General features: G+C 47.7%; 1 protein-coding gene across 1 annotated transcript in view; it reads right to left on the bottom strand.

Moving 5' to 3' along the window:
- The window catches only part of ACBD6 (acyl-CoA binding domain containing 6), an 81,510-nt gene extending 68,184 nt beyond the window's left edge, over positions 1 to 13,326 (bottom strand). Inside the window, exons 1-3 of the mRNA XM_086841283.1 lie at positions 13,111 to 13,326; positions 6,749 to 6,813; positions 6,160 to 6,256 (exon numbers count right to left, since the gene is read on the bottom strand). Coding sequence (XP_086697409.1) covers positions 6,160 to 6,256; positions 6,749 to 6,813; positions 13,111 to 13,308 — 360 coding nt within the window. The 5' untranslated portion in view covers positions 13,309 to 13,326. The remainder of the gene's footprint in view (positions 1 to 6,159; positions 6,257 to 6,748; positions 6,814 to 13,110) is intronic.
- Positions 13,327 to 24,822: the final 11,496 nt, after the last annotated feature.

Here is a 24,822-nt window from a genome sequence, read left to right as displayed (position 1 = left end):
ACATACCCCAGTGTGGCTCAAAAAAACAATTCAGCAGTTTGTCTAAAACCAGAGGACCCTGTAGTCTTACACAGCCCAAGGCCAGAAGCCCAGGGTGGATCAATTTTCTGGTTTTAATCTTAATTTCTAGTGTTTTGTTTTCTGCTAAAAAAAAAATAATAATAAAAATACAGGCTTGAGGGTTTGGCTTTGCTCTGTTTTGTTTTCAAAGGGGAAGAGCTTGATTAGAGTTTACAAATTGTTTCAGTGATATGCTTCTTCCAGTGTGGTCACCACTGAAATAAGAGCTTTCAAAAATAACATAAAGAGTGATCTTTGTTTTCCGTATTTTGTTAGAAATTATTATTGTTGTTATCAACATTTGGGTTAAAAAAACAAACAAAAAATCAGATATTGAATTCCCTAAAGGTGAATTGCCACAGCAGGATCCATATAAAAAATATGCAGAGCAAAGCCACTGCAGCGCTGTGGCTCCTCTTCCCAGTGTGCTGCATTAGCACAGGACAGCAAGCTTTAGGGAGCACAGCCATAATTTGATTAGTGCCCACTTTACACGATGCAATTAAATTGCTTTTATACTACAAAAGAAATAAAGTTGCTATTTTTTCAAAGTTTTTGACCTCGTAGCACGGCAAGCCATAAATTGAGATATTTCCCCAAACAAAGCAGGTATGTGAGCTCACTGCTGCTGGTGACAGGCAGAGAGAGACCCAAACAGGTCTTTTCCCTTCCTGCTCTTCCCATCCCCCTTGTAATCCTGCCCACACCACTCTGCTGCTCTTTCCCAACCACAAACAGTGGCTGCTGGGCCAGATTATCAAGGGAGACATCTGTTTGACTGATAGACAAAACAGGAAAACATGATGGGCGCACTCGTTTTGTTTACAGACAGCAGTTTTTCTAATTCATCTCTTAATTTCCAGAAGAAATTCTGCTGGCCTGTAGAACTAACCAAGAAATCTACAGATTTCAGCATGAAACTGCATTTACCAGACACTAATCTAATTCTTATAAGTTGACCAGACATAAAACCTGTAAGCGGCAAAAGATCAAAGCTTCTCGTTCCAGATATCAACAGAGCAGACTTGAGCAATGAATCCGAAATTAAGAAAAACTCAAGTTTTGATTTCCATTTTTTTTAATGTCATTGGAAACATCTTGTATTTGAGTCATTACAGAAATTTTTCTGTTCTCTTGGAGATCCTACACTACAGAGATTCTAAGTTGCCTTGGAAAGCTTACTTAAATACAAGAGGCTCATCAATATAAATAAATTGTTAAAATAATTCAGTTACCACCGGGTGCAACCTGCCAAAAGCACATAGACCTCAGCTCTTCTGCAAATCTGGGAATTGTTTCTCCTGCTTTTCACTGTTATCCCTGAACTGCAAATTCTCTTTCCCACATTTTAGCATCAACCTGCTTATTGCATATAAATGTGACAGAGAAAGGTTATTTCACCAGAAGGCAGAAGGGATGGAGCCCAGCCCTGGGCACAGGGTACCTGGCCACCCACCTTATCAAATATTGCCCCCTGCAGTACTTCCTGCAAAAACATCCAATGGACAAATCCATCTGTTTTACTCCTGAAGGTTTTCCAGCTTACTGGACTGCCCTGAGCCAGCAGCAATTGTGAATTTGCTATTTTATTCACTCTGAAGTTTCTGTTTCATGAGCCTTTTTGTTCCCCCAAGGGTCCTCTCCTGGCATGACCTGGTGCTCCTACATCAACCCACCAAAGGAGAGATTTTTTTCCCATTCACTATTTGGGCCAGAGTAAAGAGAATTAAATCCTGCCCTACTCAAACAAGGCACAGAACAGTACTTAAAACACAACTTAAAGGCAACTTTCTCCTCTGTAAACATCAGAACTGGGACTTCACACCTTTAAAAACCTAAAAAAATATTTGGTAAATGCCTATTTCTTTCAGGTGGAGCTCTCTTTCCCTTAGAGAGAAGTCTCTGCTCTTCAGATTCCTGATCTCCAACTTTCCTCATTACACAGCACAAATTTTACTAACCGCATTATTGGTCAAGCCGAGTCAAACAAGTTAAAATGCCAACTTTTTAAACTTTTGATATATAAATAGAAAATCTTTAAGTCCTCCTGTGAGTTTCAGCACTCAAACCAAATAGGAAGAGGCATTTAAGTGTTTAGGAAAGGATGCCACTGAAGTTAGTAGTGACAAGCTGTTCAGATTGGAACTGGTAAATACGCAATATAAGAAATAGGAAAAGGAAATATTTAGAACCGAGCGATGCCAAAATTGCAATCAGCAAATGGAAGGCTAAATGTGCTGAGCAAATCTGGATGCTTTTTTTATTATTTATTTTTATTGTTTGAGCTGTGCCATATAACCATCTCGTTACAAGAACGGATCAATAACAGCTCCCGGCCACCCCGCTGCAGTGTCGTGTCACACCTCCAACAGGATTTCGGTGGAAGGAATGTGTTCAGCTCCACTGAGAAAAGAAGTGCTGGCCTGTTTCTGCTTCTTTGGGTTTGAAAAACCTGGATGCTTGAAGCCAGTGGGGGTTTGTGATATCCAAGACACAAGAGAGATGAGGATTTTGGCACGTGTTGGGGGACTGCAAACAGTCACTACCACGCACTCAAGTGCCCGATCATGCAGCGATGTAGGTGAGAACAAAGTGACTGCATGAAGGTGCCTGACACCCATCTTCTGAAGGTGACACTCCCCAAATCCCTGAGCCCAGTGCTGAGGCTGCAGTGGGAATGCAGAGCCAGAGGGACATGCAGTGGTGGCTGGCAGGGAGGGCAAGTGAGTGTCACCACCTCGCTCATGCCAGCCAAAGCCACCAAAAGCAGCTTTTTACTGCCATTTATTGCCAGTAAAGCTCCATTTACTGCCAGTAAAGCAGGAAGAGGACAGGTGAACATAGGAGGAGAGAAGCAGCGGGGACACATCTTCCTTTGTAGAGGTCCAGAAGCAGTGGGAGGTGTTGATGGCATGAAATGTTTCTGTTTCAGACTGGAGAATGCAAAAGAATGGCTTCATAAATTATTCTCTGTTCTGAAGGAAGAGTGAATAGACTTGAAGGACAGGTGATGTCTCTGAAATATGCAAATAGAGCTGAGCTGGTCCAAGCAATTACCTTTCCACTGCCTGGAACTTCAGACTGAAAGGAATGACTCACAAGAAACAAAAGATGTGCTAAAAAGGTAGAAGATGACGAAGGAAGACTGCATCAAGAGGAGAATGGAGACAGCATGGAAAAGAATATTCCTGACCTCCTACTAACAGCTGTTCTTGGGAAAAGGAATAAAACAACCCACAACATGTAGTAAGACCATGCCAACACAGAAGGGCTGAATTGCAAAACATCCTGAAAGGCAATTGTGATTACTGTTTCTAGACAAACACAGCCATGAGATTCCCTGGCTTTGTGGATGTAAAGACAATGGACCTCACCTCAAATATCCTCGAGGTTACTTGTTAATTTTAAAGATTTTCCAGCAAATAAAATTGCTGAAAGTAAGTGCAGTATGATCATTTCTTCCCAGGTTTTAGACAAAGCTCTGAAAGTGAAGATTAGCCAGAACTATGGGACAACCTGCAGGCAGCAAGGGTGAAAAAAAACACGAAACCACATTGAAAACAATGATACTGTCAAAAAGATTCTGTCAAAAATGGCACAGAAACTTCAGAGAGAAGAGAACAGCTATGCTGCTGCCTCTCCACATTCAGCTGTCTCCTAATGAAGTCTGGGTACTCCAAAGTCAGTGCAGGAACAGGAAGCAGCAGGCGAGATTTGGGCTGCTGTTAGAGTTCTCATTGCTTCTGGACACAAATTCACTGCATCAGAACTCTTTTACTTTGATATTTTTCTTTTTTTTACCATCCAAAACAAAGATACCAAATTAAAGCAGGTTACTCTGATGCTAGAAATGTTATAATAAAGAAACTTCAATATGAAAGAATGAATCGATGGTGAAACAAGAAAAAGGAATAAAGAAGTGGATCTATTTGGACTGCACAAGAAATACTGCATTTAGTTCCATTCTATTTATTAACAGCCTGAAGGCTGCAGAACGGCAGCAAATCTGCTGAAGGAAAAACGAACCTATGAAAAAGAAAAATAAGCAGTTTTAAGCTTAGAATGTTACTAAAGGATCAAAATAAAAAAGCCCTTTTGCAGATATATGGTACAGGAGACTGAGGAGGATTTAAAATAACACAAAATAACAACTTTAATGGATGAGATGAACAGCTGAAGAAAAAGTAAGTTGGGAACACTGAGAAAGCTTTAAAATAGCAAAATCCACGAGGATGCACAATAAGAAATTGAAGGCTTTTGTACTATAATTACTATTTATGATTCATAATGATATGAAAGCCAAACTTTTCAAATTTGTAACGTGCACTTTATGCTGCTTTTAACCAAGCATTTGGAGTATTTAATTCACAATCTATGGAACGTAAAAAAAACCTGAAGGAACCCAGCAGATGAGCACGTAAAGCAAACAAAATGACAGTGATGAAGCACCTTGTAATGTACCCACAGCTCTTTTCTATAAATCCAATTTGAAATTTGAAGACTAAAGTAGCTATTTTATCTCCATCCCCTGACAGATGCATCTCCATCATTTTAAAGAACAGAGCTCCCTCTCGTGGCTCCAGAATGTGGATTTGGTGGGGAGAAGGGAAACCAGGCGAGCAGCATGAAGATGCACCAGAGAGAACTCCTGAGAGCATTTTGCTCCTATAAAAGTGGAATTAAAAGGATGATGTAATAAGGACAGGTGAATTCTTGTGAAGAATTTGCTGTTAAGGTAACCTCTTCACCTTAGGGGAAGAGGGGAGGAACAGTGCTGCCAACCTTTCTTTGTTTGCTGTATGGGTTCTTTAAAATATTTGTTTTGTAAAAGCATATAACTCCTTTTTCCTGGCTCACAATTTTTTAACCTGAAGCTCACAACTCTGACAGTAAGGATTTCTCTGAGGCAAGGAAGTGAATACCCAAAAAAGCTAAGCCTTTCACTGTGCTGAAAAATCTGTTCAGGAAAGCACTGAGTGTTTTGTTTGAATTATTTTTTTTTCATTTAAAAATTAATATTCATGTGTTTCACTTGACACTTACTTCATTCAGGATTATACACGGATGTTTACAAATTATTTTATTTCTGTATGAGAATTTTAGCCTGGACAAGAATTTACCCAGAAAGCAGCCAAATTTAGCTAACTGCACAGCACATAAAACTATTTTCTTCAAGGGCATTAAAAAGGATTTTTTCTAAATGTCAACCTTTATTTGCTGCAAAAACACTATGAATGGCATGAAAAATGAATTAGTGAAGAAAAAAAAAATTAACCTTAAGTCTCAAGAACATCATCAGAAGACAACTCAAAATCAAATTCTTGATTCATAGGAATGTGCCCACAACAAGATTTTGCTTCCAAAGCACAGGAGCAGAAAAGAACAAATTTCCTACCATGTGAAGAAATTACCATGCCTACAGAAATTTACTATTACTGAAATATCTCCACTCTATTTCCAAAAGCTATACCTTTTCTAAAGAGCAATCCTCTTTAAAAATTGTATAAAAGTCACTCTATAAACAGGAGATAGCCTTAAGGATTCAATCAAGTAATAAACCTGGTAGATGAAAGACAAATTAATTAAAATGACAGTACAGTCTCCCTGTAACACACAGCTACAGACTTGTTATGTTGGAGTACCTAATCATAATCAGATTTGGTAATTTGCTGCATGGAAACAAAAAGGAAACATTTTTAGAATTGATCATTCAGTTCATGTCACTTTCATGGAGATTGCTTTCTATTGATCAACATTTTAAATAGTAGTTGAAAAGAGAAGGATGAGAAAAGGATAAAAAGTATCTTTACATGCTAAATACAGCATGAACCAATAAGAGCAAAATAAATTAGATCACTACAGCCAAACCAACCCTGTGCATGCGCTCGCTGTAAAATGAAGACCATTATGAATGAAAGAGATGGTTCTTCATGCTTCAGTCATAACAAAAGGAGAGTTTTAAAAACGAATTTAGACTTTAATCTGCTCAGAATGAAGTTTTCCATGCAGCAATTAAAGCCTGTGAGAAGCTGAACCATTGTCAGCTTCACGAAGACAAACGCTGGTTTGTTTTCCGAACGATATTTCCATGTTTCCTACCTGTGGATTCCAACTGGGGTCGAGTTTTTTCACGGCAGCGATGTACTCCTGCATGGCTTGGTGAGGGCTGGTATCTCCCAGGGCTTTCCAAGCCTCCCTAGGAGCAACAGCAAAACATCAGTGAGCCCCTCAGAGACAGCACAAGGTGTTTTTATAGCGACATCAACACAGCAAACAGATTCATCAGAGTCCTCTCAGGGCATGCAAAGCCATCTTTCATTCAGCTTGAAATGGTCAACTTTTCTCTGAGGCCATGAATGGCCACTGTCAGTGCAGCTCTGTTGTGAAAAGATCTTTCAGGGGATCCTGATCCAGGCTGGAACACACTTTGTGTTCACAGAGCTGCAGCTATTTTCACATTTTTGCTGTATGCACATCAGTTCTGGATGAAGACAGTAAATACAGGAGTCTGGTATTTCACATCTCTATCAGGCATAGTAGCAAAGATTTCCCAGTTAATCAAAGGATTTTAAAGCCTGGTGGCTCTGCAAGCTGACATCCCCTAGGTCCATAATTTGTCCACAGATGAGACAAGATGCAACAAAAAGGAGAGCCAGAATTGCTAGGAATGCCAAGGATTTCCTCTTACCATTTCTGCTTTCCCTCAAAATCAAAGAAGCCTGGCTTGGGGGTGTTACAGGTTCCAAGTTTCACCTAGAGAAAAGAACAAAAAAAAGGAAAATTCTGTGTTCTGATGGTTTCAGTGTAATAGTGTCATAAGGCCAGAAGAAAGGTTTTTTTGGGAAACAACTTGACCAACCCCATCTAACCCCTGCTTTAGCACCTCTGCATCCCTGGGTTTTCTTTGCATCATGCACGGGAAGCAATTTTGTTGTGCAGCTCATTTCTTTTGCATGCATTACCCACAGGGATAACCAGTGAGTGATTTCTCACTAATGTTATGTTTATTACCCAGCCAAATGCCTCATCCTCCACCAGTATAAAGAAAAATTCTGTTGATTAGGGTTTCTACAGAGATGATTATTCGTTACGGCTGAAATTCACCTGCTTCCGCACAAAGCTCGAGTAAACAGACTTTGCTTAATTATTTTCAAGGTCCCCTGGAAGGCAAGGGGACAAACTTGGAGCAAAGGAATGCCAGGCAGCTCCTGAATTTGCTCCGAGGCACCTGGCTGCAGGAAGCACTGCATGAGAGACAAGTCAAGGCCTGAGTGCCAGAGATGAAGCAATCTGTCAGAAGCAAGGCAGAAATTAAAATGTATGTGTGTGTAGAGGTGAAATTAAAAAAAAAAAACCACAAGGAAGAAAGGGAATGAGCCAGAACCCAGGGATAGATATATGGAAAAAAGTGTCATAGCCAGTGTAAAACAGACTTGGTGTCAGTGGGATTCAGGCAGTTTTCCACAGGTAAATTTTTTTTTTAACGCAAGGATGATGGGTGAAAGGCTAGAAGTGAGAGCTGAAGCAGGGCAGCAGCTCCTGGGAAGAAAGGCAAGGCAAAGGCTTCTGGAGAAATGTTTTGTTAGCCAAGCAAAACCAAACTGCATCCAGCAAATTTTTTATGAAATATGCTCAAGTGTTCAGGCAGGTGAAGTGCTTAAATCAACTAACAATTCTTCACCTTAACAGGGTGGGGATTTTATGCTGAGGATGGAAGCATTAATCAGGCTTTAAAGAGAGCATGCCCATGCTGAGAGATATTTATTAGTTCCACTATGTTTTCATTTAAAGTGTTAGAGGATATGAGTGACTGTAACTGAAATTAATTTTCTGTACATCTGACTGTCTCCCAGTGAGCAATTCATCCAAATTAGAACATCTTAGCTGGCCTTTAAAACAACATATTGCATTTCATGGAGAAATAGGAGAATAGGCTAGCAACAGTTAAGTTCTATAAATCAGTCACAATCCATGTAGTCTAAATGCTTTTTTTTCTACGCTCTGAGGTGGATTGGGCCACTTGTTTTAAAAAGCAAAACAAGCTAGGGAATAAAATGCAAATTCATTATGTGTATGGAAAATGCCTGCTTGGCAATTCTTTAGTTCAACAGCCAACCTGCAGAAATTGGCCAAGACAGATAAAAAAATAAATCTGTTTTAATACTAATTTTCCACTGCCATCATCAAAACACGACAGCAGTTTCCTCTCTGGAGATTTGGCACTCAAAGGCTGTTCTAGCATTGGGGAAGACTCTTAGTAACATTGATAGTAATACAAATCAAGGAACAGTAGTTAAATTTCATCCATCAAGAGGGGAAAAAAGTGCACTTGTGCCCTGCTTGCTATTTTAAGGAACATTAAAAAGGCTTGCAGTGGTTTTGTTGGAAAGAATAAAACACAAGATTTTGGCTCCTCTCTTTTTGCTGCAAGACTCACAATGCAGGTAAAACCAATGAGGAATTTAATATATAAGGACACCTGAGCCTGACAGCTGAGGAAGGAGTTAAACATGTCAATACTGACAAAAAATGGCAAAATTTTGTGCAGGACTCTGTTCTCCTGCTACTTCCCTAGAGGACCTCAAAATGTGTTTTACTCCATAGCCAGCACAAAGCCAAGAGCCTGTATTAGTATTTTAAATTAAGACTTTCTCATTCTGTGTCCAGAAAATAATTATTGAAGGTCTCTAGGGTGCTGACTGGTTACTTGATGCTCAGCTCTCCTCATTTACAGTTCATCAGCTGCATTAAAAGAACATGACAGCCAGAATGCATTAAAAACTTCCTGGTATTGCTTCTGCATGCAGAGTTGCCTGCAGGCACTATTCTCCTGAGCTGCACAAACGTGATCCAGGCAGTGTCTGCAGTCATCTCCATCTGTGGCCAAAATAAATTTGTAAACCTTGGATGAGGCCTTCACTTGAGAGCTGAAGGTCAATGACATTCAGAAGAGGGAGAGATGCTCAGAGGTGTGTTACTGCTGCTCACCATCCCCAAACACCTTCAGCTGCTGCTCCACACCGTGAGAAACCTTGAGATTCTCCTCACACCTTACTCCACCACTGGTTCTCCCTCCCTGGTGGTGGTTAAATGTCTCTTTGCTAATTTTTCTGCCAATATATTTATACAACGGGGTGTTCCAGCCAAATATTCCTACCTGACTGTAAATCTTGTAAGGTGAATTGTATTTGCAGCCTTCCTGTGGAGCAATAACAGGAACAGAACCTCCATGGACAGCAAGACTAAGCTCTCACTGTACAGAAGCCAAGGAAGCTAAATTGCTTTTTCAAGACAGCAATTCCTGCCTGTTCCTGCCCACAGCTCTGCCCCAAGCCATGGGAAAGCCCTGACTGAAAATGGGGTGTAAGGAAGGACAAGCAAACACCAGCCACAGAGGAGGGGTCATGAGAGCCAAGGGACTGCAGATCCCAGAGACACAGAAAGTGACACTGGTAACAACCAAGTCAGTGCCATCACACTGGAACCTGCAGGCAGGAATTCCTGTGTTCAGGGCAGGCTCATGGCATCTCATTGCACAACACCTGCAAGACATCATGCAGAATTGGTATTATATCCTTGAGCCCACGCTTGGAGACACTACAGGCCCCGTTTTGCCATCAGCACTGGATTTCCAGCTTGCCAGCACCTCTCAGCATTTCTATAGACACATCCTCCTCCTCCTGGCAGGGCAGTTTTCCCAGTCCAATAATTCCCAGCAAGTTATGTATCCCCTCCCCTACCTAAATCACCACATTGGTCTCCCTCACTGCATCTTCTGAACACCAGATTTTTACATCCTCCTCTTGATGGGCAAGTGCTCCCTTCACTTCACCACTACACACACAAGGCCCAGAGTAGTGATTTGCCCAAAGCCACACAGAAAGTAGTAGAAGGAAAGAAAAATCACTCCCAGTCCAGAGCCTTATGACTACTCTGTTCCTCCTGTTGTGGGGCAGAGTCATAAACTCAGCAACATCTTCTGAAAACCTCACTGGAGATGACAACTAAGCAATTCCCCTATTTTCAGGTCTCTGACACATAAACAAAATCAGAGAGAAAAGTAATAAAATCCTGAAATGGCCTCCAATAAAAGGTAATAAAATTCCAGGAAAATGCCTATATACCCAAATAGTTTGAAATAAATAATATCCAGTATTTTAACAGAGAGCTCAGCTGTTACTGTCACCTCTTTTATGACGGTGCTGTATCTTAAATCAAAGCCTTTAGTGACACAAACCACTAAACTGGGAAAAGACAAGGATGCCAAATCAAGGACAGTGGACAGATCTGAGTCAGCACCTTTTGTGTGCCAGCAATTCCACCGTCCAGCGGGGTAATATATTAGCAGCTCATTATGCATCCTGATACGGCTGCTGTAATTAAATCCAGAAAACTTGCATGAAGTGCCCTCGTTTTCATTTAAAGCACAAAATGCTACAAAACTTAAAGGTAGCAGGGCATATAATCCTGCAGTGGCTGAGCCAGCAAACCTCTCCCATTGCCAGTGGCAGCCCTACACTCCCAGGCACTCTGTAACAGGGGGGCACCTTTCTGAACTGGGAAGGCACAGAAATCCAGGAGCCAAGCACAGCCTGAAACCAAGGAGCACAAAAGCACTTGCTGTCACATCCTGCTTGGTCAGGGACACAGGAGAAGGACACAGAAGTGCCCTGTTCTTCTCAGTGAAAGGCAGCTGGAAATCCGTGCTGACAAAGTGTTAATTGTCAGCTTTTCCGGACTCTTGTGAGACAGCTTCTGATTTTTGCAATTTTTAGCACTAAACTCCTTATTGGTCTTACAGAGCTAACATCAGGAAACCCTCTGTAGTCTGTGGACAATCATGAGCTGACAAACAAGCAATCCCTTCCCATTTCCACCCAGGATAGTCACAAAGCATTTGAAACAGAGCAAAAAATAAAGATGCTATTTGCAACAAGCATCCTGAGAATACAGACAAAAAAAAAATATAGAAAAGACACTGTTTTCTTCTCATCCTGGGCTTTGTAAAATTCTCTTCGTATTTTTTTTCCTATCCTCCCTTTTCTTACAAGGGAAAGAGAAACCTGGAGTCCTGTTTAAGTGCTAAGCACAGTCTGAAAACAAAACCTCACGTGACCAGCCTGCTTTTAACATAATTACTGGTCCACAAACCACAGCCTGGGAGCCGCCAGCTTAGAGGATAATTAAATATTGCACTAAAACATTGAGAGCACTTCTATCTACATGGCAGTAGTAGGACACAGGTAATCCATATGGGAAGGAAATAAATAGAAAATGTGTACACCAAACTTTGTCTGTTCATCCAAATGAGTGGGATTCACTTCTCAAGCTGAGGCAGCACCTCTTGCCACACGCTTGAGCCACAGAATCACAGAAGGGTTTGGGTTGAAAGATCACCTAGATCCACCCCCCCTGGCATGGACAGGGACACCTTCCACAAGAACAGGTTGCTCAGAGCTCCTTCCAGCCTATATTTGTAGTTTTTTACTCTTTCATCTTCCAGGTGTAACAACACTTAGAGTTTTCTGTTTGTCCAAGTTAAGCGATTGTTCCAGTCCTTTGCAACTGGTGCTTTGTTTGGTTTGTTTTATGTAAGTTCTCCTGCAGGAGCAGGAATAAGTTACATTGTGTGTTCTGACAGGATGCATCCTATAGCTCACAGGGACTGAAGGGAAACAGGGGTTGTGTTCAAAGTTATAACCAGAATAAACCAGCTCAGTTTTGAAGTTGGTTCTCCACACCAATTTCAACCACCACAGACTGTGCTGAAGCCAAATCAATGCCACAGAATCATTAAGGTGGGAAAATACCTCCAGGATCACTCAGTCCTGCCTTTGGCCAAACACCACCATTCCCACCAAAACCATATGGCAAAGTGCCACATCTTCTTGGTTTTTCAACACTTCCAGGGATGATCATTCCCTGGGCAGCCCATTCCAGTGTTTGCCCACTCTCTCAGGCAAGAAGTTTTTCCTAATATCCAACCTGGACCTCTGCTGCCAGTACTTGAGTCTGGTTCCTGTTGTTCAAAGGATGCAGCGTCAGGGCCGCCCACAGTGAGTGAGGGTGAGAGGAAGAACAACCAGGGTGATGGATTTACAGAATCATTTGGTTTGGAAAAGACCTCTGAGATCACCGAGTCCCACCTTAGACCGATCACCACCTTGACAACCAGACCACGGCACTAAGGGCCACGTCCAGTCGTTTTTTAAACACCTCTAAGAACAGTGATTCCATCACCGCCCTCCTTCCAGTGCCTCATCACCCTTTCAGTGAGGAATTCTTCCCAAAGTCCAACCTGAACTGCACCTGATCCAGAACATTTCCTTTTGTCCTGGCACATGTTACTTGGGAGCAGAACCCGACTTCCACCTGGCCACAACCTCCTCTCAGGTGGTTGTAGAAAGCAACGAAGTTCCCTCCGAGCCTCCTTTACTACAGGCTGAGCTCCCTCAGCTCCTCTTCACCAGATCTGTGCTCCAGACCCTTCCCCAGCTCTGTTCCCTTTCCTGGACATGCTCCACAACCTCAATGTCCTTCCTGAATGGAGGAGCCCAAAACCGAACGCAGAATTTGAGATGTGGCCTCACCCATGCCCAGCACAGGAGGTCGGTCACTGCCCCGGTCCTGCTGGAACTGAAAATTTCTCTTTTCTGTGTTATTTATCACCGGTCACACTATGGCTGATACAGCCTAGGATGCCCTTGGCCTTCTCGGGCTCATGTCAGCATCGCCAGGTCCTTTCCCGCTGGGGCACTTCCCAACCACTCTTCCCCCAAATTTCCGGGGCTCTATCCTACCGGACTCCATCCACCTCCACCGCAAGCACAGCCGGCGGAGTCCCGGAGGAAAACACCCCCGCTCCCGCCATCATCCGGGACGCAACTTTCCTCCTCGGCACCGCTGCCACATTTTGGGCCGCAGCCCGCAGGCACGTGGCTCCGGGAGAGCCCCAGGCCCGGCCCCTCGGGGCACCGCACCGGTGTCGCCCCTCAGCCCGGCCCGCCCGCCCCGGGGCCGCGCTCAGCCCGCGGGCCGGTCCCGCCTCACCTGCTTGTAGCGGGCGTACAGGTAGAGCAGCTGCTCCTTGCTGGCGGCGGGCAGCAGCGAGGGGAGCCGCTCGGCCGCCTGCTCGAAGAGCGCCGACAGGTCTCGGCCCGGCAGCGCCGCGCCCGTGGCCGCCGCCTCGGAGCCCGAGCTGAGCTCGCCGCCGCTCCCGCCCGCCGCCGACAGCGGGGGCGACGCCATGGCGGCCCGCGCCCGCCCCGGTCCGCCCGGCAACACGCTCCCCCGCCGCGCCTCGGTACGCGCGGCCGCGCCGCCCCCGGGAAACGCGCGCCGCGCACGAGGGTTCCGGGAGGAGACGTGAAGGAAATGCCAAAATCGCTGAGGTTTGGGAAAGACCTCCAAGGACATCGAGCCCAAACCTTCCCCCAGCAGCACCAATGTGTTCGTCACTAAACCATGTCAGCGGGTTTTAGCGCTTACAGGGATGGTGCCGGCCCTGGGCAGATTGTCCCAAAGATTGACTGCCCGCTCCGTATAAAAACTGTGAAAACCAAAACGCGCTCTTTAAAATTTTTAAAAGTTTCATGAGGGATAAAAGGGATAAAATCCAGCTCTGGGGTGCTTGGCTATCTGCCAAAAGCACACCCTTAGCTTAAAACACTGTTCTTTAGATACTATTACCTTACAGGGGAACATGCGTATTTATAAGAGTTTATACATATTCACACATTCCTTTGAGTTTAGATGTTCTTTTGCTTGGTTTTAACCTCTAACTTGTGCCATCTTGTAGATTAAACCAATATATTTTATTTCTTCTCGTGGTTCCATACTGTTGTTTTTACACTCCCTGATAACGAGGAGTCGGAAAATTGGGTTCTGGTTTTTTTTTTTCACTGTTATCAAACAGAGTCTACAAATGCGAGGAACTACCTAATTATCTTACACCATCCTCTTAGTTACATAAAAGCATTTTAACATCACATAGTCTCTATTTTAATGTTATGCTACAGCTTAAGACATAAGATGTTTATCAAATTATTTACTATGTACATAAACTATACGGTGCATAAATAAACTCACAGATTATACTATACCAAAAAGGAAATAGAAATTGCACCACATCAACATCTTTGTGATTAATAATAATACGCAAAAGCTAATACACAAATGTGAAAGCCAATACTATATCGTCATTTTATAACAAAACTTCTCTAATATCAAATCTAAACCTCTCGTGCCGCAGCTTGAGGCTGTTTCCTCTCATCCTGTCGAGGATGGGAGAAGATGCTGACACTGAGCTCGTCCTTCCCTGGACTTGCTCCAGCACCTCAATGTCCTTCCTGAATTGAGGGCCCCAGGATTGAGGGTGTGACGGATCCAGCGATGGATTAAGGGGGTGGATCTTAAAATTCATCCAGCCCCGGATGGGCAGGGACACCTCCCACGATCCCGGGTTGCTCCAAGCCCCATCCAACCTGGCCTTGAACACCTCCAGGGATGGGGCAGCCTCAGCTTCTCTGGGCAACCCCTCCTGCGGCCCCAAAGCTCCTCTGTGCCGGGCTGCCACCCCTGGCGCTGCCGCTGGCCTCCCCATCATCATCATCATCATCATCATCATCATCTTCCTCCTCCTCCTCCTCTTCCTCCCGGGACCACTGGAGGGCACTCGCGGGCCGCTCCGAGACCATCCCGGGGAGAGTGCGGCGGGTCCCGGGACACAGTGCCCGGTACCGGCCGGGATCATCCCGGGACACAGTGCCCGGTACCGGCCGGGATCATCCCGGGACACAGTGCCCGGTATCGGCCGGGATCATCCCGGGACACAGTGCCCGGTATCGGCCGGGATTCCCCCGGGACACAGTGCCCGGTACCGGCCGGGATTCCCCCGGGACACAGTGCCCGGTACCGGCCGGGATGATCCCGGGACACAGTGCCCGGTACCGGCCGGGATCATCCCGGGACACAGTGCCCGGTACCGGCCGGGATCATCCCGGGACACAGTGCCCGGTACCGGCCGGGATCCCCCGGGACACAGTGCCCGGTACCGGCCGGGATCATCCCGGGACACAGTGCCCGGTACCGGCCGGGATTCCCCCGGGACACAATGCCCGGTACCGGCCGGGATTCCCCGGACACGCCGTCGGGATCCGCCGGGATGAAGCCGGTACGCGATGTCAGCCGGGATGAGCCGGGATGCGGTGCCGGGTTCCCAGGGGTGACCCTGCCCTGCCCGGTGGTCCCGGCCAAGAGCTATCCCAAAGCAGTTTATATTTATCCCGGTATCCGCTTCGGGCGGAAAGTTTCCCTCTCCCGGGCACAGCTGTCGAGTCCCGTCTCCCTCCTTCCTCCACCGCCGGCCGTGGCGAATGGCAGCCCCGAGTTCCCCGGGAGCCCTTGGCCACCCCGCAGCCCCCGGCCCGCTCCGTGCTGACAGCTGGGGGGCTCGGTTTTGGGGTCCCTGTGTCACCCCGAGGCACTGGGTGATGATGAAGGTGCTTCCAGCACCCTTGGTCTCCCCATGTGGCAAATCCCAGCCACATCCAATTCACCCACAGAACAGAAAATACCCTGAGTTGGAAGGGCCACACAAGGATCGTTGAATCCAACTCCTGGCCCTGCACAGAACAGCTCCAGGAGTCACACCGTGTGCCTGAGAGTGTTGTCCAAATGTTTCTGGAGCTCTGTCAGCCTCGATGCTGTGATCACTTCCCTGGGGAGCCTGTTCCAGTGCCCAGCCACCCTCGGGGTGAGGATATTCTCTAATATCTCTATATATCTCTATATATTTCTATATCTCTATGTATTTCTATATCTCTATATATTTCTATATCTCTCTATATTTCTGTATATTTCTATATTTCTCTAATATCTTTCATATACCAGCCTAATCCTCCCCTGACACAGCTCCATTCCGTTCCCTCAGGCCCTGTCACTGTGATGCTCCAGCTTGCTGCCTGGGCTATGTTGGGGCTTTTTCCACCTCTAAGAAAAGCCTCTGGCACCCAGTGAGGCTGTGAAGAGAGAAAGAGGAAAAAAGCCAACCTTTTCCATTCAGCAGCCTGTGTGCAATGCATGCACCCACTTTTCCATCCAGGGACTTCCAGAGGAAAATGCAGGAGCTGTGGGGGGAAAAAAAAGACATTCCATGACAGGCAGGGACGGTTTGGCTTTTATGCTCTCACTCTCTTCACAACCTCACTGGGTGCCAGAGGATTTACTTGGCGGGGGGAAAGCCCCAAAATAGCCCAGGCAGCAAGCTGGAGCATCACAGTGACAGGCCCTGGGGGAATGGCATGGAGCTGTGTCAGGGGAGGTTTAGGCTGGATGTCAGAGAAAGATTCCTCACCCAGAGGGTGGCTGGGCACTGGAACAGGCTCCCCAGAGGAGTGGTCACAGCACCAAGCCTGACAGAAAACATTGGGACAACACTCTCAGGCACATGGTGGGATTTTTGGGGCTGTCCTGTGCAAGGCCAGGAGTTGGACTCGATGATCCTTATGTGTCTCTTCCAATTAAGAATATTCTATGTTTCTGTTTGTGATCACTGAAGCACCTGAAAACAGCCATGCAGGGACATCAAACCGTGGCACTGAAGGTGGCATGAGCACAGGCACACCACAGCCCTCCATGAAAAAGGAGTGGATCCCTGTATCCCAGCTTTTCCAATTGGGGCAGGGGGGCCCAGCCTCTGCTCAGTATCAGACTGGGCACAGATTTGGCTGTGCCAAAGCCAGGAATGTGCTTGCAAGCATCCCTCTTCCCCCAGCTGCTTTCTGTGGAGACAAAGGGTACCTTGCTAATCTATGACCCCCACAGCTTGTGCAATGGGGATGAAGCCCTGGTTTGAAAGGAAGGGGAGAAAAAGGCTGAACCAACCAAAAAAAATTTTAAAAAAATTAAATAAAAATAATAAAAAATAAACATATACATGACTGACTAACATCCAGCCTGACAAACAAACGGCAATATTTATACACACTCGTCCTCCCACCGCTCCCCAGCAGCCCCGTTCTGCTCCATCCAGCTGTGCCAGCTGTGCCAGCTGTGCCAGCTCTGCTCGGTGCGGGGCAGCCGCGCCCGGCCCGACCCCGCCGGGGCTCCCGGGCAGCCGGGCGGGCTGGCAGAGCCCAATCCGCTTCCAACAGCTCCGGAAAAGTTCTCGCAGCGAATGAGCCGGAGCTCGGAGCCTCCGCACGCTCTCTGCCGCGTCTCCATGGTGAGAGAAGCCTCCCTGCCTCGCCGGGTTTCTTCTCCAGAGCACTTGCAGCTCCTACCAGCTCTCTTTCACTTTTTCTTTGCCTTTTTTTAAAATTTTTTAAATTTCTTTTTTTATTTTTTGCACCGAAGGTCTGATCCTTCCTCCCACCCCCTCGCTCAGGCGGGCGTGGGAGCAGGTTTGATGCAAGGCGCCCGTGGAGGTTTTGGGAACCTGGCGTGGGAACACGGAGGATGGGGATGCTGGGCTCAGACATGCTGCTCCTGCTCTGCTGGGTAATGTTGATTTGGAATTGGAACCCAGTGCCAATGTCCTTGTGCTGGGTGCACTCACCACCCCCTGGAAACACGAGGTGGTGCAGGGCTGGGAGAGCCTCCAGTCATCCCAGTATGAGCCAGGTCCAATTCGGCCCATTCCCCCAGCCCTGGGCTGCAGGACACACAATACCAGAAGCATTACAAGCACCAAGTGGTTAAAAATAAAATAAATCATGCAGGGCCCTTGCACGGGCTGCATAATGTGGGTCTGCCCCAGGTCCCACGCTGGGATAGCAAAGGCACAATAACAGGCAATGCCAAGCAGGGAAAAAATATCCCTGCATAATTATCATATCCATCCTGCTGGCCAGCCTGGAGACCTGTCATTGTCCCTGTGCTGAGGGCAGAGGCCACTGCATGCCCCAAGCCTTGGCCAGCCTGAGAGCAACATCTGAAGGGATCCCTGTGAGCTAAGCTGTGATTACTTCTTTTTTTTTTTTTCCCCACAACAAAAGGAGAAGGAGGCAATTAAGAGCTGGTTCTTTTGTAGATGTGCTTTTCACTGTGGGAGACACCTGCCTTTGGAGGAGGAGCAGGCTGGGGATGTGTGTGGCCCCCGAAGACGAGTGGCACAGCCCCCAGTACACCTCAACCTGGCATATGTCACCCCTGCTGTGGACAGAGCTGCTCCTCTGCTTAATAAATGTCCCCTCCTGTCCCCAGAGCTCCTCCAGACCACCCATTGCATATGTTCTCATCCTGCTGCTCTCCTTTCCCTTGTCTTCCTCATGGCTTTTTGGAAGATTTGGTCGCTGAACCAATGTCCCTGGGGGAGAGACCTCCTCTCCATCGTGTCTCCCTGCCAGGGCACAGGAGGGACCAAGAGGGACTCACTTCTGACTGAACCTTTGCCAAACATCCCTGTAGGGCACCACCAAGCCCTGTCAAAGCCAAGCAACCCCATGCCTTGTCTGCATATGGAGCCTGGAGCTGCGTGGGTGGCAGCTGCCTGCCAAAGCCATTTCTTGGCAGCACACGAGGTTAATGGCTGAGAACTTTTTCCCTGGCCTCCAAGATGACAAAATTCTCACTGTGAGAACCCAAGCTGTGCTGCCAGTTTCGGGCAGGCAGCACTCTGCTGCGATGCTTTGGGGTCCATGCTTTACCCCACCTTCTCTTCCACGCTGCTACCACCTCTTGTATCTACCCCGTGTCCTGCACCCAGAAGATCCTTTCCCTGCTCTGGTGGCTTCCCAAATCCCACATGCCTCCTGCAGAAAGCAGAGCACAGAGTTCTGCACTGAGCAGAGCCACCCTCCTTCCCTGCTTGGAGCACGGGAGCGCTGGGGTGGGGCTGAGGCTCATCAGGCAGTGACAGGGCAGAGTGTGCCTGTGATTTCCATCAGCAATATTGATTTTTTACATGTATTGCTACACATATCACAGCACCTGGCTCGCCTTCACCCCTGCAGTGGGAGAGGGAGGAGGGGAGACAAGCACTGAGTGCTGCCCCTCTCCTCTGCACGCTCACTGCTTCAGAAGCAAGATAAAAACCCCTGCTCCTTCCCCCTCTGTGTCCCCTCTTAGCAAGGCACAGCAAATGGCACACCCTGCTCAGGATTTTTGGGAACCAATACCTGCTGTAGCAATGTGGCTGCAAGACCTGTGCCCTCCTGTTCCTGATTTCCATGAAATGGAAATGGAGTCACGGGCAACAGGAAACCAAAACTCAATACTGGCCAGTTAAGAAGAAGTTAAACAAAGAACTGAGGTCTCTGCCCTGGCATTAGCCAGGCCCCCCCTTCATGCATCACCTCCAAGGAGCTTGGCTCTGTTGCACATTTCCCCTGCATATGTTAAAGCAGCAGGGCCATTTGTTTGTGTATAATAAAGGGAGTCTGGGAGAAAAAATGTGTAATTAGCACATCCATCATATAGGTTTTTTTAGATATCAATAAAACATCGATCCCCTCCTTCCATAAATTCCTGTGCAGTGCTGAATACAAATCAGTGGGAATGCATAAACCCCCTCAGACGTGCATAAATCTGCCTTTTCCTGGCATATCATTAAACCTCTTAAACACTGATGGAAAAACTCCTCTGGCAGGTGCTGAGCACTGATCCCCAAGCGTACCCAGAGCCCTGCTGGGCTGACATCAGCACCAGCGTGGTTGCAACACAGAAATTGGCCAGAGGTACAAAGGTTGCTGGAGCTGGAGCTGTTCAAATAGTGAATCTTTCCATGGAGAGAGATATCTCAGCACTAGATCTTTTCATTTTGGGTCAGCCAGATGAAATGTTGTGTGTGTTCTGTTTTCTAAATGGAAATGGAGATACTTTGTTTTGGTTGATCTAGAGCCTTTTATTTTGCATGAAGCAGACACAAAAATCTTTCTTTTTGTTTCATTTTATTCGGCCTCCTGCTTCTTTCTATCCTATTTCCCATCTTTTTTTTTTTCTTCAGCAGGAAAGTCTGGCTGTTTGACCTGGAGAAAAGGAGGCTCAGGGGAGACCTTGTTGCTCTCTACAACTCTCTAAGAGGAGGCTGTGACCAGGTAGAGATCATCTCTACTCCCAGGCTGCAAGAGATAGGATGAGAGGAAATGGCCTCAAGCTGTACTAGGAGAGGTTCAGGCTAGATATTAGGAAAAATTCCTTCAGGAAAAAGGTTATGAATCGCTGGAATAGGCTGCCCAGGGATGTGATGGGGTCACCACACAACAACCACAGCAGAGCCTTTAGCTGTGAAACAAACCCCACGGTGTTATTCACCGAAAAGAGCAAAAGAAAAAGGCACTTTTTATGTGTGGGGGTTTTCACTAGGGTAATGATGACATTTAGCTCAATTTGGATGTTTCAGTTCCCCAGAAACTGCGTGGAGAAACAGACCTGAGGTGTTGAGCAGGAAAGCCCAGCTGGATTTGGGCTGCCACCTCCACACTGCCCTGCCTCTCGTCAGCTCCCCCTCGGCTCACATTGAGTGAGTAATGGCTTTATTTGTCACTGCCCTGTCACTGTGAGACTATGGATGTCCTTCATTTTCCTCTCCATCTCCCCTGGCAGGGCTCTCTCTCTGGTGCCCAGCTCTCAAATTCCCTGACAGTTCTCTGGTCACTGTGGCTGCTGGCACCGCAGTGCTGACCCACCTGGAAAACACCAAACACCCCTCAGGCAGGAGATCTAGGCTGTGCTGCTGGAAAGAAACGCCCAGCAGTGATCCTGCCAGGATGCTGCCCTCACCTGAACCCCACTTTGGGCTTATCCAGGGCCACCAGGAGGGTTTGTCCCCAGTGAGAGTTTGGCTCTCCTGTAGAGCCCCTGGATAATGCCCTGTCCTGCCCACGGAGATGAACACCAGCTGATGAGCTCCCCTTACATCCTGCATCCCTCCCCAAACCCTCCTGAGATGGGGTTACCCCCCATCCCACCCTCCATCCCTGGAACCCTCCCTGAGCACTGTTCAGGTGCACTGGAGCAGGGATGCAGCTCTGGAAAAGCTGTTTCTGGCGCCGGCTCCGCTCTCCCCCGGAGTGCAGGGATGGAAGGGAGTGCCTGTAATTGCAGCTGTCAGGAGTAACAATCACAGTGCTGCTGTTATAAATGGCTCCAGCCTGACTTTTACTTACAGATTTCCCTCACGTGATGCCACAAGTCATGCAGGATAAAAACTTGCACCACAGAAAAGCGTTTTCACCTCCCAGCTCCGGTTTGTTTAGGCTAACTCCTGCCAGACTTATAAAAACCGAGATGATGTCTGGAGACAGAGAGGATCTGCAGGGCATGGGGGGGGGTCTCAGGGTGTGAGGGTGACCCTTGCCAAATCTGCTGGCATTTCTTGGAGTCACTGAGAAATGCCAGGGAGCTCCACACGTGTGTGGTTTGATCCAGGGCTAATTTCTGTGGTGAGGACAAAGCCAGGCTGTGTCTGGCCCAGGGCTGCCATCAGAGTTCAGAGATGTTCTGCTCCCAGCAGAGCATGGAGCTCCCAGCATGGACCCAGTCCAGAGCTGGGATGGGAATCCAGCTGATGTGCTGCCCTTGCTCTGTGTCCTGGTCACACAAGGACCTCTGGGACACATCCCCACTTGCTTTAAATGATTCTTTCTGATCTGACATCTCTCCTGAGGCTGCAGGACCTGGAGCTGTATGTTATGGTACCTGCAAATGGTTCACACTCAGCCCTGGTGCATAAGGGAATGATCTGGAGATATGCAATTCATCCTCCAGGCCAAATGAGACCCTCCAGAGAGGAACAGTCAACTCAGTGCTGCCCCAGGAGATGTCCCAGCAGACTGGAGCACAACATCTGGCACCTGCAACCCACTGGGGACATCAGCAGGAGCTGACAGCCTAAGGATGCCTGTGACCCAGGGCTCTAGCTAGGCAGGGTCAGGCCAGGTTTGGCAGGAGCAGCTGTTCTTCTCCTAAAACCACAGGATCCTTAAGGTTGGAAAAACCTCTAAGATCATCGGGTCCAACCATTAACTCAGGACTGCCTTGTTCACCACTAAACATGTCCCTAAGCATCACACCCACATTTTTTTTGGAACATTTCTAGGGACCTTGATTCTACCACTGCCCTGGGAAGCCTGTTCCAATGCCTGGCCACCATTTCAATGAAGAAATTTTTCCTAATATCCAATCTAAACCTCCTCTGGAGTAACCTGAGGCAGTTTCCTCCAGTCCTGTCACACAGGAGAAGAGATTTACTCCCACCTGGCTATTTACAACCCTTGCAAATAGGAAGCCTGTGTCCTTTCATGCACTTTGTTAAGGTCCAGAGATTGTTGAAAACCTCACAAAACTATGCCAGGGTTTCCAAAAACTCCTAGGAAGTCCAGCCAGCTTTAGAGATCTATTACCACACACCTCAAGCTCGATGGCACTCAACTTTTTTTTGCCATTACTGACACGCTGGACAAGGGACACAAGTTTAGTGCAGAGAATTGCAGTGACACCTCCTCCAGTTCATGGTGTCACACATGGGCATGGGCTACTCTTCCAAGCAAGACCACTCACATGTCACAGGGGTGACACAGGGATGAGGGGTTCCCCCAGCTTTTATAATGTGCTTGTGGCAGCTTGGTGCACTGAGAAGTGCCAATATCTTGTGTTTCCAGCGCAGCCTGCTGTGACTCTGGTGTGATCCTGGCCTTGGCTGTGTGACCCAGCAGCAGCAGCAGCAGCTCCATGGGTGCTGTTTTTTGTCCCAGGTCACCTCCCTTGCTGCTGTTTGGTGGGTGCTGCCCTGTTTCCTTCACTCCCCTCGTGTGGTGCATTCCCCTGGGAAATGGCCAGCAGTCAGGACTAAGGCGAAGGGGAGGCAGAGGTGTGTTTAACAAGGCAAGTGAGGTTGGGGTAAACAGGACAGGAACGGTCCCAAGGCCACCTGGCACTTTACCAGCCCCTGTCCCCTGGAAAACATCCCAAAGGGATAAGGGTCTGTGCTGCCCCAGAGCACGGCGGGGCAATCCTACAGACACGGAGACGTGCAGAGGGGACAGGCTCCCTTCAGCTTCAGCATGGGGATTTATCAGTGGGGCAGCCCTGGGGGTGGATCAGGGAGGTTGGAGGCACTTCCCAGGCTCTCCTGGAAGAAGCCCAGGCAGCTTTGGGGCTTGGAGGAAGCAGCTCTTATTTCTTCTCTAATTTTAGACCTTTTCAGGGTGTTTAGTTTTCCCAACCACTGGTCAGCTGCTGTCTTCTCACACAAAGCAAGCGTGCATAAATTAAAGCAGGCACATATATGTGGATTGGAAACCATCCAGGAGCAATCACTTACACACCAAGGAAGGGCGTGAAACCCCCCATCTGCTCCCAGATTGAGGCAGCACAGCGAGTCCCCAGCCCAGCCAGCACTGGCACAGCTCCCAGGGCTCATCCCTCTGTGACACTGGGGCACGCTGCACTCCTGGAAGCCACATGGTAGGGGCACTGAACTGCCTGGGCAGATGGGTTATTTCAGATTCCCTGGCTGGGCTGGCAGGCAGGATGCTGCTGGGAGCTCGGCAAAGCGGAGGGGACACGTGTGAGAGGCGAGGAGCTGCCGCCTGCTCATGAGTCAACCCCCGAAAGGTCACCCGGTACCGAGGCAGCTCGGCTCCCAGCACGGGGAACACTCCTGGAAAAAGGGGAGCTGCTTCTTTCCCTGTGTATCTGCATCCCTGGGGGTTTCAGCTGCAACCAAACCTCCAGGTGGGCTTCCAGTCAGGGTAATCCCTGATGTTGGAATTTTAGTGGACACTGGATGAGTGATGTATAGGGAAAATCCTGCCCTGAGGAGTGCAGGGCAGATGATACCCAAGCTCAGCAGGGCATGGTTACTGCCCACAGACCCACATCTGCATGAGCTGCCCCATCCCTGGGGCTGGCTTTTGGGAATATCGAGTCTCCAATCCTCCTCTGTGATGGACTCAAGTCCCAACAGATCAAATTCAACCAGTGGGTAAATTGATCCTGCTGCATCCAAGGCAGAGGAAGGCACAGCCCCTCCTGGCAGGCTTCATCCTGAAACAGGGACGAAAGCATCATCTTACCCACCTTGGAAAATCTGCACGAGCTGCCAGGATGGATGGATACCAACATCCCTGCCACTGGAATCACACCAATTCACTGCACTATTATGTCCTAGAATCCACTTTTCCTCCTGGCTTGAAAGAGCTTTCTGTGGGCAGCTAACTTGGCTGTATAAACACCCTGACATGTCCCAGTGGATTGGGCTGCTCCCAGTCTGACCTTGTGCACTGTCTCTTCTCTGGGACCCCCCAGCTCCTGATGCTCATCATCACACCCTCATCCTCTGCCAGTAGGGAGGGGAAATACGAGAAAAATCAATAGCTCCAGCTCAGGCTGCCGGAGGATTTGTGCATTTTTGCACTGGGAAATCTGATCTATCGACTCCCTTCCTCAAGTCTTCCATCGATGGAGCTGATAATGGCAGGGCTCAGGGCTGGCCAGCAGGTGCAGGGGTGTCCAAGCCCAGGGCTGATGTTCTATTGATCCTGGAAGTCAGGGCAGCATCTCTTGGTGTGATTTACTCAATTTTTTCGTTGATCCACGCCAAGCTCTCTCCCGACTTGCTTTTACCTCTGCATTTATTTACTCCCTGTCTTCCTTTCCAAGCAGTGGCAGCGGAGCCTCTGCTTGTCCCTCTGGGGTGGGAATCGACACATGGGTAGGGCAGGGCAGTGAAAGATGCAAAGAGCAGCCTTTGCCCCTCCTGATTCCTCCACTGCTTCTACACCAAGGCTGGGACATGCTGCTGCTCCCAAAACCCTGGGA

The sequence above is a fragment of the Cyanistes caeruleus genome, chromosome 9 (genome assembly GCF_971803275.1).
Source record: "Cyanistes caeruleus chromosome 9, bCyaCae1.hap1.1, whole genome shotgun sequence".
Taxonomy (NCBI): Eukaryota; Metazoa; Chordata; class Aves; order Passeriformes; family Paridae; genus Cyanistes; species Cyanistes caeruleus.
Note: the sequence above shows the minus strand (reverse complement) of the source record. Positions and strands in the feature narration are given on the sequence as shown.